At 39.0% G+C, this 18,475-nt stretch overlaps 1 protein-coding gene across 3 annotated transcripts in view; it reads right to left on the bottom strand.

Annotated features, from left to right (window-relative positions):
• Positions 1-18,475, bottom strand: part of XRCC4 (X-ray repair cross complementing 4) — a 193,496-nt gene that overhangs the window by 90,224 nt on the left and 84,797 nt on the right. For 2 of the 3 annotated variants that reach the window (XM_036307793.1, XM_036307794.1), the window contains exons 5-6: positions 12,551-12,703; positions 8,883-8,989 (exon numbers count right to left, since the gene is read on the bottom strand). In XM_036307793.1, coding sequence (XP_036163686.1) covers positions 8,883-8,989; positions 12,551-12,703 — 260 coding nt within the window. The remainder of the gene's footprint in view (positions 1-8,882; positions 8,990-12,550; positions 12,704-18,475) is intronic. The other variant, XM_036307796.1, reaches the window with a different exon arrangement.

Raw genomic sequence — 18,475 nt, 5'->3', positions numbered from 1 at the left:
CTGAAGGGCTCTATGATGCCCTCATTGAACATGCTTCATGAACCAGAGGTTAAGAACTCACTTTGAGATAGGCCAAATTAAGCAGCATTTATGTAGTGTTTCTTTCAACTATCACTATTAATTATATCAACAAACATTTGTCCTAACTCCATTCTCAGACCAGTCCTCTGACCACAACAATGGTAAAAATATCATTTTAAACTATTCCCAGAATTCCTGCAAGTCACTCCATGCTTTGAAAATTAACTTTATTTTCATGGGTTCATGCTATACTTTGAGAATATATCCTTGATTATATCCTCTTCCTATTTAGTGAATCTTCTCTTAAAACAGGGACATATAGAGACTGTACTGGGAAAATATTTCCTTTTTTAAACACTTCCCCCTTTCTCACCTCATTTATATACAAGTTGAAATAATCTAAAACAATGCCGGGAGCCGGTCCATGCTTGCTGTTTCAAGGGACCTGGCATATATGGCATACTGTTCTTAATATGTTTGCTCACCTTCTTGGCGCTGTGTTTTAACCAAGGTCACCTCTCCGAGAAAGATTCAATCCCCAGGTAGGGATTTTCCCCTGAAGTTAGGGAGGGAATAAAACCTCTTAACTAGTGCCAGGTGGGTAATTAATCACTTTGACTACGAACAATCATGCTTGAGCTACATAATCTTTACTCCCTGGAATGAAGATAAGAAACGCCCTAACCTTTGTAATAGAGATTGATAGGATTGAATCAACTGGTATAAATACAGATGTAATAAGACAGCAAGAGACAGAACTTAGAATACGGAACCAAGGAAGACAGAACCTACACACAGAACTTAGAATACAGAGCTTAGAACACAGAACTAGGAGAGACGGAACCTAGGCACAGAACCTACACAGAACGTTCTCTAGAGACAGAAGAACTTCGCTGGAGAGAACATGGCAAAAGATCCTGGACAGAAACTGGCCTCAGAACCTAGAGACAGAACCTAGCGAGAGAACATGGCAAAAGATCCTGGACTGAACCTGACTACAGAAATTGGCAAGAGAACCTGACTAGAACCTGGTGACTGAACCTGGCTGGAGAACCTAGCGAGGGAACATGGCTACAGAACCTGGCTGGAGAACCTAGCAAGAGAACATGGACACAGAACCTGGCTGGAGATCCTAACCAGAACTTGGCTGGAGATCCAGACCAGAACTTGGCTGGAGATCCTGGCTAGAGATCCTGGCTAGGCTGCTGATCAGCTGAACGCTGTCTCCGTGTCATTCCTTCTTCGCCGACTCCGTCCACACCTTTGGGGACCCCTGGACCCGCTGGGGTTGGACTCCGGCAAAACAAGATTTCTCACATGGGTTGCATGAAACAATAACATCCATGAAAACGTTCCTAAGGTCATATAATTTTGAGAAATGTTTCACAGTACATTACACCCTTCATCACTATGCACAATAGCATAGTAAAGACTCTGACAAGTTATGCACAAAAGAAAAAATTTGTTTAAGTTAAATATGTGACAACATAATTTTTCTTATATATGTATTACCCATTGAAACAGCATATAGATGACTATTTATGTCAAGTCATCATATCTGTAAAATCCTAGTCATAGAAGCTTGAAGCAAGATGGTACAAATGTAGCCACATAGCAGGCTAACCTCAGGTTAGAACATCCATTGGTCCAACCCACTTACCAACTGTATCCAAGATTATTACTTCCATCAATAACACTGCTAGATGTAGGTATCATTTCCACTGATAATTGAGTGAGCTCTCTTTGGTCCAGGCATAACAGTTGCCAGTCTTCATGGTCTCCCAGGTCTTGATAAAACTTCCGTACAGACCAAGCTGAGGGAATGAGGGTCTGAGGGATAACAATGGGGGCAGCCCTAGGCAAGTACTACACAGACCCATTTTTTACCTGAATTTCAGAAATTTTTCCAAGCATAAACACTTCATATTGTTATTTGCCTTTTGCCAATTTCCAGAACACTGAAATGTTTGTTTCTCTTTTTTATCTTGTTTTTTTTTGGAGGAGAGGTTTTGCCAACCTCCTGATTCATCCATAGCCAGAGACAAATATCATTAATAGAACTAGAGGTCCAGTGCACAAAATTTGTGTACAGGGCGGGGGTGTCCCTCAGCCTGGCCTGCATGCTCTCACAATCCAGGACCCCTCTGGAGATGTCCAACTGCCTGTTTAAACAGGTTGTTGGACATCCCTCTTGCAATCCGGGGCTGCTGACTGCTAACCGCTAGCCTGCCTGCCTGCCTGCCTGCCTGCCTGCCTGATCACCCCAACCTCTCGCCTGCTTGCCTGATCACCCCTAACCACTCGCTTGCCTGCCTGACCACCCCTAACCACTCGCTTGCCTGCCTGATCACCCCTAACCACTCGCCTGCCTGCCTGATCACCCCTAACCGCTTGCTTGCCTGCCTGATTGTCCCTACCCACTCTGCCTGCCTGCCTGATAGCCCGTAACTGCTTGCCTGCCTGCCTGATTGCCCCTAACCACCTCTGCCTCAGCCCCCCTGCCATGATTTCATCTGGAATGACATCCAGAAGGTCGTTTGGCTGTCCAGTCTAATTAGCATATTAAGCTTTTTTATTATAGATTAGTTTTGTCTAATAATAAATGAAGATGCAGAAATAATTGCTTAGGAGGTTCTATCAGTTATATTTTAGTAATGGGGTATAGAGAAATTATCATAGATTTGCTAACAACCATTGGTATATTTGAGAGTTCTCTGGTAAATAACACTAAGTCAAAATCTGAAAAAATTAATATACAGAGTCGGACAAAGAAAGACAAATATCATACGCTATCATTAATATGTGAAATTTTAAAAAGTCAAATTTGTTAAAACAGAGGGTAGAATGTTGACTAACTGAGGCTGGAGAGGAGAGAAATTGAGGAAATGTTGTTTAACCATACAAACTTACAACTAGTAGATAAATAAATTCTGGAAACTAATGCACAGTATACTGATTATAGTCAACGATACTGTATTATAAACTTCAAAGTTGCTAAGGAATTCTATTGTCATTATTCTCAACACATTTGTATACCTTAAACTTACACAATGTTACATGTCAATTATATCTCAATTTGAAAAAATATAGAATGAAGACTTCAATAGAAATATGTACATTCTGGAATTTTCTCCCCAAGGTATCTATTTGTTTAATCTGATGGTGCTGAATATCTTTCTGGAGACTTTATATACAAACTAGAGGCCCGATGCATAACATTTGTGCACTGGGGGGCGGGGGAGGGAGTCCCTCAGCCCAGCCTGTGTCTTCTCGCAGTCCAGGACCCCTTGGGGGATGTCTGCCTTCTGCAGAGCTGGGAGAGGCTCCCGCCACCACTACTGTGCTCACCAGTTGTGAGCCCGGCGTCTGGCTGAGTGGCGCTCCACCTGTGGGAGTACACTAACCACCAGGGGGTAGCTCCTGCGTTAAGCGGCTGCCCCCTGGTGGTCAGTGAGCGTCATAGCGACCGGTCATTCCACCATTAGGTCGATTTCCATATTAGGGTTTTATTATATAGGATAAGACCTCTCTTCTCTTTGGGAGAAAATGTGTTCTCATTATTTGATTGCATCCATAGTAATTTATTCAGTGTTATGAAATCTCTAAGGGTTTTTACAGTATCTCAAAAGAGATGTGAAATGTGATTAATTTATTGTTACAGAGGCAAATACTTTCTCATTCTTTTCTCTTGAGTGACCAACAGTAACCCACTTAACATTTCTGGCCACCTCTCTTCCTTCATCTGAAAAATAATGAACTTGGAACTACATAGAAGATCTAGAACTATAGGAGATCTAGATTTCTCAAGTTTAAAATGTCATTCCTCAGCAATACTACTACTAATGTGTAAAAGCCCACAATTGCTAGGAAATGCACTCAAATTGCTTTTTGAGTTTTATAGTTTTATTAAATCAAGCTTTTTATTCAGAATTTACAAATGAACGTGCCTATATAAGCTGGATAAGAGCAAGGGCAGAATCTGTGATTGTAAAGCTGAACTTCTGAGTAATCTCTTTGGCAGTACATGTTGTTATCCCCTCTGTGAGCAGACATTCACTGTTCAAAGCAACAGGCTCTTTGATACTTAGAAATTTTGGATTCTGCTCTATTTTTAAAAGCTACTATATCAGCATTCATCAACTGTGTGACATAGCCATTCATTTATTTTCAAAAAGGCTATTCTATAATCACACTTCCTTTCAGGAAGCCCACCAACTAAGCAGAAGCCTAAATTACTGATAGCAATTATACAGAGGCCTTTCTGTTGGTTAAGTAGCAGGACTAATTAAACTAATGTGCTAAATCTCGAACTAATAATTATGCAGAAAAGTGGTATTTTGTTTTAAGTGGTTGTGCACCTTTCATATGAAGCTCAGAAGGGTAAAAATTCTAGAATAAATATTTTTCTTACTTGTATTTTTAGGAAGGCTGATTTCATTGGTCTCTACTTATAAGAAATATTGCCAATTTTTACTAATAGAAATAATTGCAATTCAAAAAATATTATTTAAAAATTTTAAAATAATAATTCCCCTTATGATGGCTAATTAGGAGTCCAGTAAATTTTCAAAATGCTTCATAGGGATTCCATTTCTATTCAATAAACCCACTTTTTCCACTAAATATTCACATGCATTTTGAATTATATTACAACTAAAATGTTTTCTAAAAATGGCTAGAATTCTTAGAATATTCATATGCATTCCAAAACTGTACTTACATATAATTCTACTGTTATTAGAATACAAATGATTCTGAAAAATATTTAAAAATGCATAATCATAAATTATTTTTTGGTTATATCAGATATTATTGGGCAAATGACAGGCAACTTAAATGTGATACTGGTAGTCTGGCACTTAGCTGCTATATTAGTTATGTTTATATCTTTATATATTTTGGTGAGGTTTATTACTCAAGGGACCTAATTCAACTTGTAGCTTCTCCACAACCATGGACATTAGGTGTTACTTTGATTTTATCCAAAGAAACAGGTTTCTTGCAGTGAAGGTTGTTTCATAATATCTATAATAACCTAACAGGTTTCCATTAAAGAAACACACATACATACTCACACAAAAACAACAACTCACAATAAATAAAAAAACTTTGGAGGCAGGAGGAACCCAGATTAACTAGGAAATCTTAAAAGCAACAGGAGTTAATACCAACTAGATGGGGAGTAAAAGTGACCCATCTTCATTTGTAATGGAGGGGTTGAGCTATAAATAGAAATCCCAGTAACAGCCTTCTCTATCACAATCTTAATCAGGGCGGGTGGGGGGTGTGTGTGAAATACCTATGATCCCTAGGGCCTTAGCATGAGGTCACAGCTAAAGAAATAATGTTTGTAATACCACTGTACCTATCTAAAAATTCTGGAAGTTGAGACAGAGAAAGTAAATCTTGCTACAGAAAAATGCAAAATGCAGTTGTGGGGTGGTGCAGACTGTGATGTTTAGATTTCAGAATACTTCAGAGATCATTTAGTTAATAAACTGTTAATGAATAAAGGTTTTTCATACTATATGGTGTGGTTCATATGAGCCTGATGTAGATTATTACACTGAACTACAGATAATTAGCTATTTCCTCAATAATCCTAATGACAGGAAAAAAAATTTAAACTATAGAGATAAAGTAATAAAACAGATTGCTTATTCATAAAAATTAAAATATCCCTACCCTACTTCTGGATACAGGCATAAAAATAAGCTGACTATTTTCTTGAATGAATACTGTGGAATCACTGAATGATTTTGGTCTCACTGAAAACCTCTTTTTGTCATGCAATAATAGGGTAAGAATATGAACAACTAATGAAAAAATTTGGTGATTTTAATAATTAATGATGAAAATGCATTATAAAAATCACCTAGTTACACATTTAACAATATAAAGAAATGGCTTTCTGAAAGATAGTGTAAATGTGTTGTATTAAATCCCATCAAGTTCCTTTCCTCTTGTTTTTATTGTAGGAAAAGCACACACGTACCTGCAAAATCTAAAATAGATTTGCATGTTTACTGGTATTCTAAGAATAAGTATTATATCATCAAGATGGGAAAAGGAATTGCTATAGCTCTGCCCAAAGCACAATATAATAATATGCAAAACTAGAGGCCTGATGCATGACATTTGTGCACTGGTGGGGGGTTCCTCAGCCTGGCCTGCACCCTTCCACCACCGCCACTATGTCTGTCAGCCATGAGCCCAGAGTCTGGCTGAGTGGCACTCACCCTGTGGGAGCTCACTGACCACCAGGGGGCAGCTCCTGCACTGAGTGTCTGCCCCCTGGTGGTCAGTGCACATCATAGGGACTGGTTGTTCTGCCATTAGATCAATTTGCATATTAGCCTTTTGTTATATAAGATACCAAAAGATAAAGCTGTGATTTAAAAAAAATCATGTGGTCTAAGAATATACTTGTCTCTGTACAAAGTAAATCATGGAATATGGTAAATTTGCTGTTTAGCACATACAATGTTTTTCCTTAGATGTATGGAATCGAGTTCTTAATTCAGTATCAAGCATTTTAGAACTGAGGCTCAATTTTTTTTTTAGCAAACTTTAGTTTCCTGGACATTTCTTCCTGAAGCAGAAGGAAAAGAATAGTTAAAGCTTCTATTAAAATGCTCTTAATTCTTGACATAAAAAACTTATCAAAAGCAATTAAATACAAAAAAATTAGAATGAGAGACCTATACATCAAATATATAGTGAACTCGATGTGAGTTAAAGAAAATATGCCATGTAAAATAAAAAGAAGAAATGAACTAAACATTTTTGAAGAGAAGAGAAATTTTGCCAAATTGAAAGCAGTACAATTGTAACTTAAAAAGATTTGCTTGAAAGAGACTGAACACATAAAGCACCCATTCTCATATATCCAAATTTAACCATATATTTTCTCTTCCACAATAGTTTTCATTTATTTTAAAGGCTGGTGAGATTCTCTGAATAAGGAACAAAACAAAAGACATTCTATTTTTTAAAAACTGTGAATGTTTGAATTGGAAAGAGTACAGATTTTCTCTGTGAGCTTTTGATTACATTTTATTACTAAAGAATGATTTCATTTTAAATTGGTCACTAATGTAAAACAAGCATAGCCTCCATGAAAAGAAATTTAACTCTGATGTACAAAAGCAAGGTTGTGTGATACAATTCAAACCTACTTAGAATGAGATTAATCAATCAACTAATTTAATCAACACCAGTAAGTTTCCATGACTGCAATTAGATATGTTCCTGTGTCTTTGTCCATTTATTCTACCTTCTTCTCTGTCATTATGCCCATGCTCCTAGCTAAATGAATACTGCACTTGTCCATTTGCTCCCATCTTCTCTTAACTACTTTGAGACGTATTCCAACAATCCTTACCTCTGTATACAACCTGGATATTCCCCCCCACCTTTCCTTATTTACTCCCATCAGTATGCAAACATGATATTGTGTCTCTCATCTAAGAAAAAAAAAATCAACTCTCTTGATTCCACCCGCCCCCTTTAGCTACTGCCCTGCATATCATGACCAAGGCCTTTTCTGTGCCCTGGCCAAAATCACAATCCTCATCCTGATTTAATTTTCTCTTTAGCACTTAACATATTTTATATTAAATGTATCCATTTTGTTATTGTCTGCCTAGAATTTAAACTCCACAAAAGCAGAAATTTTTGTATTTTCTTCCCTACCGTGTAGAAAAGTTTCTGGTACATAATAGACACTCAAAAATATATTTGCTAAATAAATGAATCCAACATTAATTGTGACAATATTGGCTTATGCCATAATCATGTAAATATTAAGTGAGTTGCCCTGGCTGGTTTGGCTCAGTGGATAGAGCATCGGCATGCAGACTGAAGGGTCCCGGGTTCGGTTCTGGTCAAAGGCATGTACCTTGGTTACGGGCACATGCCCAGTTGGGGGGTGTGCAGGAGGCAGCTGATTGATGTTTCTCTCTAATCGATGTTTCTAACTCTCTATCCCTCTCCCTTCCTCTCTGTAAAAAATCAATAAAATATATTTTTAAAAAAATGAGTTCAGGGGCTTCTGCTTCTAGAAAATCTATAAAATTCTAGTAAAATAATTCATCAGTTAAAAACCCTGCTTGCTGGGTGCTTGACCTGAGGGACTGAGAAAGGCTCAGGTATGTGTGTGGTTGCCAGAGGGAAGGGGGTGAGGGGAAAAAAGGGTCCTAATATGAGGTGACAGGAGATTTGACTTTGGGTGGTGGGCAAATGGTCCTATATACAGATTTTGTAAATTAGTAATCCACACATGAAACCTATATGTTCATGTTGTCTAATGTCACCCCAATGAAATTTAATTAAAAAATTAAAAAATGTACTTACAAGATTTTTTTTTAAGTGCCATTTCTCCTTCTCTTCTCGCCGATCCCATGTCACCCCATTACAATCCCTTTTCTGAATAGTGAGAGAATGTCTCAACCTCAGGGTAATCTAAAGCATTCTAGATTTATCCCACTGCTACCTTATCCCACCCGTAGCTCTAGCTAGATTTTATCTCAAACGTTAAAGGCAGTCATCTTTGAGCTGGAGATATTTAACATGAAGTCATATTTTGCTTATTGCTTATGCATCCTTGTTTAACAAGAATAGTATACCTTGGTTTGTATGTATGTGTTCATGCTTGCTTGTTTTGTTTTTGCTAATGAATTGCTGCATTTTACAATAAATGTTCATTGTTAACATTAGTATTTAAGGTTTTAGGCTAAAAAATCTAAAGAATTTTTTGTAGAGAATTTTTTTTAATAGCATTTATAATTATGGATTATTAACATTAGAGTGATGAGCCCAGGTAAAATATTCAAAAGAGGAAATAAATGTATTTATTTTACCTGGAGCTAACGCTGAGGAATCAGGCAGGTTTTTATCTTCCTCATCAGTACTTTCATCATAGTTTGTATCTCTGTTAGCAGACATTTCAGAACATGTTGTAATTTCCCTAGGAAAAGAAAAAGTTAGAATTATATATTATTGGCTCATCTCTGGCTAGATATCAAATTCACTAGTAAGTAATTATAGAAAATATTCCTGGAAAAACATTATAATTAAACAAACATATATTGAAACATATATAATTAAGAGGAAATCACTTACGTTAACTATCCTATCTAATAAAAGAGGAACATGGTAATTAGCGTAGGACCGCTACCCTTCCCATTGGCTAATCAGGGCGATATGCAAATTAACTGCCAGCCAAGATGGTGGCCGGCAGCCAGGCAGCTGGAAGCGAACATGAGGCTTGCTTGCTTCAGTGACGGAGGACTCCAACGTTCCCCGCCTGCCTTGCCGGCCTCTGAGCTTGCAATTTGAAACATTGTTACAAATATAGAAGCTAAACAAAACCCCAGAAACTTGCTTTCAGCCAGCCTGGATCTCAGAGCTGGAGTTGATACAGAGTTTCGATTATAGAACGCAAACAAACCAGACACCTGCTTTCAGCAGCGGAGGCCTAAGAGCTGGAGCCAGAGCTAAAGCTGGCCCAGAATAAATTAAAAAAAAAGAAAAAAAGGAGCGGTTGGGAGCTTCAGTTAGCCTGAAAACAGCCCTCAGCCTCTCACCCAGACTGGCCAGGCACCCCAGTGGGGACCCCCACCCTGAAGGGTGTGTGACCAGCTGCAAACAGCCATCATCCCCTCACCCAGGCTGGCCAGGCACCCAGTGGGGACCCCCACCCTGATCCAGAACACCCTTCAGGGCAAACCAGCCAGCCCCACCCATGCACCAGGCCTCTATCCTGTATAGTAAAAGGGTAATATGCCTCCCAGCACCAGGATCAGTGGAGCTGCGAGGCCTCCCGGCACCGGGATCAGCGTGACAGGGGGCAGTGCCCAAACCCCCTGATGGCCCTGCGGCTCTGTGTGTGACAGGGGGAGGGACCACAGCCTCCCTATCCACCCTGCTCTGTTCGTGACAGGGGAAGGCGCCCCAACCCCCTGATCAGCCCTGCTCTGTGCCTGATAGGGGGAGCTCCCCAACCCCCTGATCGCCCTGCGGCTCTGTGTGTGACAGGGTGCGGCGCCCCAACCCCCTGATCGCCCCTGCTCTGTGTGTGACAGGGTGCGGAGCCCGAACCTCCCCCCCACGGGCCCTGCTCTGTGTGTGATGGGGTAGAGCCATAACCTCCCCATCGGCCCTGCCCTGAGTGTGAGAGTGGCGGCACCCCAACCCCCTGATCGGCCCTGCTCTGTGGGTGATAGAGGGCGGCGCCCCAACCCCCCTGCCCACCACAGGCCCTGCTCTGTGTGTGATGGGGTAGAGCCATAACCTCCCCATCGACCCTGCCTTGAGTGTGACAGGGGCCGGTGTCCCAATCCCCCAATCGGCCCTACCCTGAGTGTGACTGAGGGTGGCATCGCAATCTCCCAATCTGCCCTGCTCTGTGCATGACAGGTGGTGGCGCCCCAACTCCCCAATCGGCCCTGCTCTGAGCCCGACCAGGGGCTGCACGTAGGGATTGGGCCTGCCCTCTGCCACCCAGGAGCAGGCCTAAGCCAGCAAGTCGTTATCTCCCAAGGGGTCCCAGACTGGGAGAGGGCACAGGCCGGGCTGAGGGACCCTCCCTTCCCCCTGAGTGCACAAATTTTTGTGCACCGGGCCTCTAGTATCTATATATATAAAAGGCTAAGTGACCAAGTGACCATCTATCTGACTGGCCGGTACATTCGACGCACTGGCAATTTCAAAATAAACGTTGACTTGCACATGCATGATACATACAAAGCTCTCTCTGGTGCCAAGCACACACATGTGTTTCAATCTGTCATTGTCAATCATGAATTTGGTTGTTTTTGTTGACATTAAAGTTAAAGTTGTAAATACTTCATCACAAGGGAAATTAGTCAAGCACTCTGAAAGTGTTTTTACTGTTAATGTGGTATACAGGAAGATATTAGAATAAGTTTAATCAATTTATCAGTCACTTTTTATCAATGTTGTTTTTATATCATGTTTTTGTTGTTTTTATATCATGTCTTTGTTGTTATATCATGTTGGTATTGTTTATTTATTAATCAATTTATATATTATTTTTATATATATTTTACTAATTTTCTTTCATCTCTGACACTTCTGTTATAGAGAAAGGGCAAAAAGTGATATTAAAGTATTTCTTCTAATTAATTTCCTTTCAATGTGCACAAATCCATGCACCAGGCCACTAGTGTTAATATAAATCACTATATGTTAACTATCTTTTAGCTAACCTACATATGGTTGAGTGCTCATTATACTTAATTGTTGAATCAGCTTCTTATCATTTATTATTCATTTATCAAAATACTATTCTTCTGGAGTCACAATGTTCAGTATTTTAATCTCAAAACAGTTCTTCCTTCATTTGATCTCCTGAAAATTATGAGTCAGGTGCTTTTATTCATATTATGTAGATACTCAAGCAATGCATAGAGAGTTTAAAGGACTTGCCCAAGGTCATGTAGTGATAGATATCAACGTCAGACCAGCACTTGAACTAGGACTATCTGACTTCAAATGTTATATCTTTATACTAGAGTCCCAGTGCACGAATTCGTACACCAGTGGGATCCCTCGGCCTGGCCTGTGGGATCAGGTTGAAACTGGCTCTCCAACATCCCCTGAGGGGTCCCGAATAGTGAGAGAATGCAGGCCAGGCCAAGGGACCCCACTGGTGCACAATCGGGGCCGGGGAGGGGCACGGGAGGTTGGCCTGCCAGGGAGGGACCGCAGGAGAGCTCCAGGGCATGCCCAGCCCGTCTCGCTCAGTCCCAATCAGCTGGACCCCAGCAGCAAGCTAACCTACCGGTTGGAGTGTCCACCCCCTCGTGGTCAGTGCACATCATAGCACCTGGTTGACCAGTCAACTGTCTGCCCCCTGGTGGTTAAGGCACATCATAGCGAGTGGTTGAGCGGCCTTAGCATATCATTAGCATATTACGCTATGATTGGTTGAGCGGACGACCGGACACTTAGCATATTAGGCTTTTATTATATAGCATTATGCCACTAGTAAACCTATGTTTTGTCTCAGATGCAGGCAATAGACCCAAACCTATATCTGCAAATACCTAAAATAATTACAAATATCCAAGCCATACCAGCTATCAATCACCTATGATTTTTCCTTAAAAATCCAGTACATACCATCTCAGAACCACCTGATTCTAAAATTAGCTATTACTTAGTCATCAAGATTACAAATGTGTTACCACTCTGTAGTTGTTCAAAACATTAACTTTTTAAATTAATATATTTTTTAGTGATGTCTAAGAATTAAACAAATAATATTTAGATAAACTTCATGCCAGTTTCATAATTTAAGTGTAAGTGTGACAGCTGGGCAGACATGGAGAGATCATGTTGAGATCTCCACCCCATTGTATCTAACAGCAAGAGCATCCAACCCACCCAGACTATCAAATAATCTCATATTATTAAAAAGAAGGCATCTAACTTTCATTGAGTTTGGGAAGAAATTCCACTTAAATGTATGCATCTGCCATCTCAAACCAGAATGGTCAATTACCTTTCATGCTCGATGTTCTTTTCTAGTTCTTGAACTTCACTTAACAATCTATGTAAGCTTCTGATCTTTGCTTTCTTCTCATTCAGCACCAGAATAAATCGTTTATAAAGATCAGTCTCCAAATTTTCCTTAGCATTCACACATTTTTCAAACCTAAAATGTAAACAAATAAACCATGTTGTTTTTCTTAACATTAATATTATAAAATGTAATAGTGAAGATTATTTCAAGAAACCTTTTCAAGGAAAACACAACTAAAAATTATTTTTATATGCGTCCATTGATTTAATTTAAAGTTTTATAGAAATAGCTAAATAAATAATCAGAACTTATAGTTTATTATTAATAATTTATGTACTGAGATAAGAATCAAAGCTAGAAACTGATACCAAAAAACGTTTAAAACATCTAAATGCCTAAATGCAATAATTCAGTCACATCTCCAGTTTATTTCCAAATGAATATTTTTATGGGAGAAATTTCTTTTCTTTTTTTTTTTAAAATTTTTTTTTAAAATATATTTTATTGATTTTTTACAGAGAGGAAGGGAGAGAGATAGTTAGAAACATCGATGACAGAGAAACATCGATCAGCTGCCTCCTGCACATCTCCAACTGGGGATATGCCCGCAACCCAGGTACATGCCCTTGACCGGAATCGAACCTGGGACCTTTCAGTCCGCAGGCCGACGCTCTATCCACTGAGCCAAACCGGTTTCGGCAATGGGAGAAATTTCAAACAAGAGTAAACTAAAGCCTATGTTTCCTATACTTATTAATATTACTCTAATAGCAATAGTGATCTTGTTTTGTGATTAAGTGATTTACCTATTCAGTTTCCCCTAAATAGATTAGGAGCTGCTCTCGGCCAGGTGTAGCTTATAACCCAGCAATACACACACTGGCATACACTCACACATGCGCGCACATGCACACAAAATTAATGAAAGTATACAACTTGAAAATTCCAAGCAGTGATTAATGAAACAGCAAATGTGAAACACTATGTATCTTCAATTTTAGATATGTAAGACAAAACATAAAATTCTCTATTATTTCTAACTAGAGGCCCGGTGCACGAAATTCGTGCATGGGAGGGTGGGAGGGTATGTCCCTCAGCCCAGCCTGCACCCTCTCCAAACTGGGACCCCTCGAGGGATGTCCGACTGCCCGTTTAGGGATGTCCAACTGCCCGGTGTGGGATCGGACCTAAATGGGCAGTCAGACATCCCTCTCACAATTCAGGACTGCTGGCTCCCAACTGCTCACCTTCCTGCCTGCCTGATCACCCCTTAACCACTCCCCTGACAGCCTGATTGACACCTAACTGCCCTCCCCTGCTGGCCCAATCGCCCCCAACTGCCCTCCCCTGCTGGCCTGGTCCTCTCTTGCTGCCCACCCGTGCTGGCCTGGTCGCCCCCAGCTGCCCTCCCCGTGCTGGCCTGGTCCCTCCCAACTGCCCTCTCCCCTGCTGGCCTTGTCCCCCCCAACTGCCCTCCCCTGCTGGCCTGATCACCTCCAACTGCCCTACCCCTGCTGTTCTGGTCCCCCCCCAAACTGCCATCCCCCTGCTGGCCTGATCCCCCCCAACTGCCCTCCCCTGCTGGCCTGGTCCCCCCCAACTGCCCTCCCCCTGCTGGCCTGGTCCCCCCCAACTGCCCTCCCCTGCTGGCCATCTTGTATTCACATGGGGGTGGCCATCTTGTGTGTTGGAGTGACGGTCAATTTGCATATTGCTCTTTTATTAGATAGGATTATTTCTATAATATTCAAATGAGCTAATAATAGAGTGTACTAATTTTGACATCACAGATACACTACATAATATAAAGAAAGCAAACTAACAGAGTTTGCATGTACTTGACATGCATATATAAACCACCATGAATAAACATTTATGTAAAGACTCAAATATAAATTATTTCATATAAAATATGCTTTTATGTTTAATCTAGTTCTGCCTTAGTTTTCTACCATAATGTTAATTTGTGCTTCTGTTGTTCTATGCAAGTATCCTAGTATTTTCACTACATGTATTTTTATATATCTACTAGAGGCCCAGTGCACAAAATTTGTGCACTCAGAGGGGGTCCCTCAGCCTGGCCTGCACCCTCGCACAGTCCAGGAGCCCTTGGGGTATGTCTGACTGATGCGGAGGCAGGAGAGACTCCCGCCACTGCCGCTCTGCTCTCCAGCTGTGAGCCCAGCTCAGGGCTTCTGGCTGAGCAGCACTCCCCCTGTGGAAGTGCACTGACCATCAGGGGGCAGCTCCTGCATTGAGCATATGCCCCCTGGTGGTCAGTGCGCATCATAGTGACCAGTTGTTCCCCTGTTTGGTCGATTTGCGTATTAGCCTTTTATTATATAGGATACTATCTTTTATATATTTATAATATACAAAATATTTTTCATTGAAATGATTAGAAACCCAACTATCAAAAAAATTTGATACCTTTGATATATATGCCCGTATGCTTTCAATAACATATCTATCTAGAGATACAAAGAATTAGGACCTCTCATGTTATGAACAGAAACATATGGCAATATATTTTCTGGGAACAATTACAGCACTCTTACAGCACAGTCAGGAGCTGGGAACTCATAAAGGCAAAGTGCCTGTGTGTTTTATTGGCTGCTTTATCCTTAGTATCTAGCAGAGTTCTGCATTCAACAGATACTGAGTAGTTATTTATGAGATAAATGAATAAAGTCAGTGCATTAACATGGACCCTTATAAGGAAATGGAGAACCAGTGATTCTGAATTTTATATTTTTCACTCCTTTATCAGCTATTCATCATTGTAGCAGTAATACTTTTCATTTTCTTCAGCTTCTAAAAAATTGTGGTAAATATTAATATTACAGTACTCCTTTCATCAAGCAAAGCTGTCTGAGAAACAAGTAAAGCAAAAAGTGTGCGGTGGGAGGGACGGGGGAGGGAAAAGTTGAAGAGCTGCCAATATTGATGGCCTATTTTAAGCAGGACATGTCACTGCATTTGTATTTCAGATGTAAAGTGCTAGGTAAACATTATTTCTCGCTTTCTTGTACTATTTTATAATGTAACACAATAATACAAATTTTAAAAAGATAAATAGAACATACATACCATTAAAATACCTGAGTATATAATAATGAAATACTTTAAATCTACACAAAGTAAAAACTAATTATAAAAATATACACTAAAAATCTTGTATAATTTATTATATAAAATTTTAGGAATGGTAACCAATTAGTAATTTATCTGATTTAAATACATATTTAATTTCCATATAAAACACTTCAATAATCCCTGATTGATAGAGTATGTGCACTTAACATGAATTAAAAGAGAAAAAATATATAAAAATGAAATATATAATTTGTCTAAAATGCTGTTCACCTAAATAATTAGTATCATGACCACATTGTCAAAGGCAAAAACACTGCAGTAATAGGAGAACAAACTCAATAGAATGAGTGGTATCCTATGAGTTAAACTTGCTTAGTTTTAGCTCAAGCTCAGTTGGTTGAAGCTTGTCCTATGCACCAAAAGTTTGCGGTATGGATTCAGGGCAGTCAATACTAGTATGCACAGGTTGCAGATTCCATCCCAGTTGGGGTGCATACTAGAAGCAGTAATTAATGTTTTTCTCTTATATCTATCTTTCTTTCTTTCTCTCTCTCTTCCTCTCCTTCCATCCCCCCTTTCTTCCCTCCCTTCTTCTCTCAAGTGAGGATAAAAAATAAATATACTTGCTTGGTTTTAGCAAAACTTAGGATTTTGTTGCAACCAAATTTCTGACCATCAAACTGGGTAACGCTTCCTAAATAAAGCTGGGAAGTGGGGCTTAGCAGGAACAGAGGATTACTGTGAAAAATATCAGGAAATAAATTTACTCTTAATTAATCAACAAATTCAGAGAATGCTATCCTTTTATTCACTATTCAGTACTAAAAGGTAATCACCACCTCCCATACCCCATATTTTATGCCAATCCTCCTTAGGGCATTAAGTTACCATGCCTTCCTTGTCTCATGCCAACCCTCCAGCTCAAGAATTAAACATGTATTATTAGTAAGTGGTACCATTCAGTAGAAGAGAGACATGGGACTCACTGCTAAGTTTAGAGATACTAAAGGAGAACTCATGTACAACTAGATTAGACCACAATTAGTCCAAGGCAAAGCTCAACCCTGATGAAACCATAAATAAATTCAAACAGGAAAAGCCTAAATAATGTTTCATCTTTTCAAGGGTGACTACGACAACAGAACAATCATTAAGTTTAATTAGTAACTTAGGACTGAGGCATATAAAAAATGAAAAGAATAAAAACTAAATATGAAAAATACTGGATATCCAAAATAAAATATTTCTGATGGGAAAACAAAGAATCTAAGAATAAGAAGTTTAAAAACAACAAAAATATGAACATAAATAAGACAATTCCATACAGAAGTAACGTCCAAAATAAAACAACAAATTGAATAATAAACCCAAATAAAACTAAACACATAAATGCGAACATGTGGTACTTAGAAACAGTACAGTAATCCTTGTATTTATAATCAGCTCTGGCAAAATTTATATCCAGGTCAGGGTTGTACAGCATAGGAAAATATAAATAAAATTCAGAGGACAAAGAATGCTGGAAAAGAAAGCAGTGGTAACGAGATTTAATAAGCCTTAAGAACAGAAGATGATAAACATCTGTTCCTCATCCTTTCTGAGGACAGAACAAGAGGAAATGGCCTTCAACAACACTATGCAGGACTTAGATTAGCAATAGATGGAAAGAGGAATTTTCTGTGACTGTTCTTCAACACTGTAATGGGCTACCAAGGGGAGTTGAAGCTATCTCTTGAGGTCTTTAAAAATCAGATTGAACTCATCTTGATATAATGTGATTGATACAAGCTTAAAGGCAGATTGATGGAATAGAAGAGCTTTTAAGGTCTCTTCTATTCTGATTCAATGTGAATCAACCCATTTCGATCTGCTGAAAATGGCCTCAAATTATATGTTTAATAACTAAAATCAGAATAAAGCTAGACAGTTTCTAGCTTGATATAGGGATGGAAACAAGAGGCCTATTCAGTAACATGAAACATGAGAGTTATTTAAAATAAATAGAAAAAAAGTAAAATAAATATAGCTAATAAGCTAAGGGTTTGCATACAATATTTCTAATGTTTTCTCTATCTAAACTATAGAAAATTAAATTAATCCAGTAATATCACTTATCAAAATGGAACTAAGACCAAAATTATTTAAAAGTAAATAAAAACAACAGCAAATAAATACATTAAGTCTACACATTAAAACTCATTCTTTTTAATTGTACTGTAATCCCTCATTCCTTACTCAAACTTCATTTACTCTTCACCGTCATCCCAAATGGAAATTGCTTTAGAGTTGGCTCTGATTATTATAATATGTTTATTTAAATATCAAAATATATGCAAAAAAATCTCACCTAAAAATAAAGTAAAATTGAATCCAAAACTTCCAGACATAGACTATTAAAGATTCATTTTTTTCTTCTAGTCTCTATCTAAAGATATATTTTGCCAATATATTCATATTTTTAGGAATTCACATTTCTCCTCTTATCATAAACATTTTTTGTGAAATAAGCAAATGTGTACATGATTGCTTTTTGTTTATATAATATCCTATTGTGTATTAAATATATTTGAAACCTATCTACCATATCTTATAAAGGAATTTTCTGCATCTATTTTATGCTCCTCCTTCTTTCACTCCCCTAGACACCATCCATGATCCAATCATTTCTTTCCCATCCAGTGATGGAAAAGAAATGATTGGATCATGGATGGACACTGATATAAGAGAAATCAGAGGCTACTAAGAAAACTGAACTGTTGCCAGACCTAAATGATGGCCCCCACTGATTCTCTCCTTTCCATGTCCTCA

This window comes from Myotis myotis, unplaced genomic scaffold, assembly GCF_014108235.1.
Source record: "Myotis myotis isolate mMyoMyo1 unplaced genomic scaffold, mMyoMyo1.p scaffold_m19_p_5, whole genome shotgun sequence".
In the NCBI taxonomy this organism is placed as follows: domain Eukaryota; kingdom Metazoa; phylum Chordata; class Mammalia; order Chiroptera; family Vespertilionidae; genus Myotis; species Myotis myotis.
Note: the sequence above shows the minus strand (reverse complement) of the source record. Positions and strands in the feature narration are given on the sequence as shown.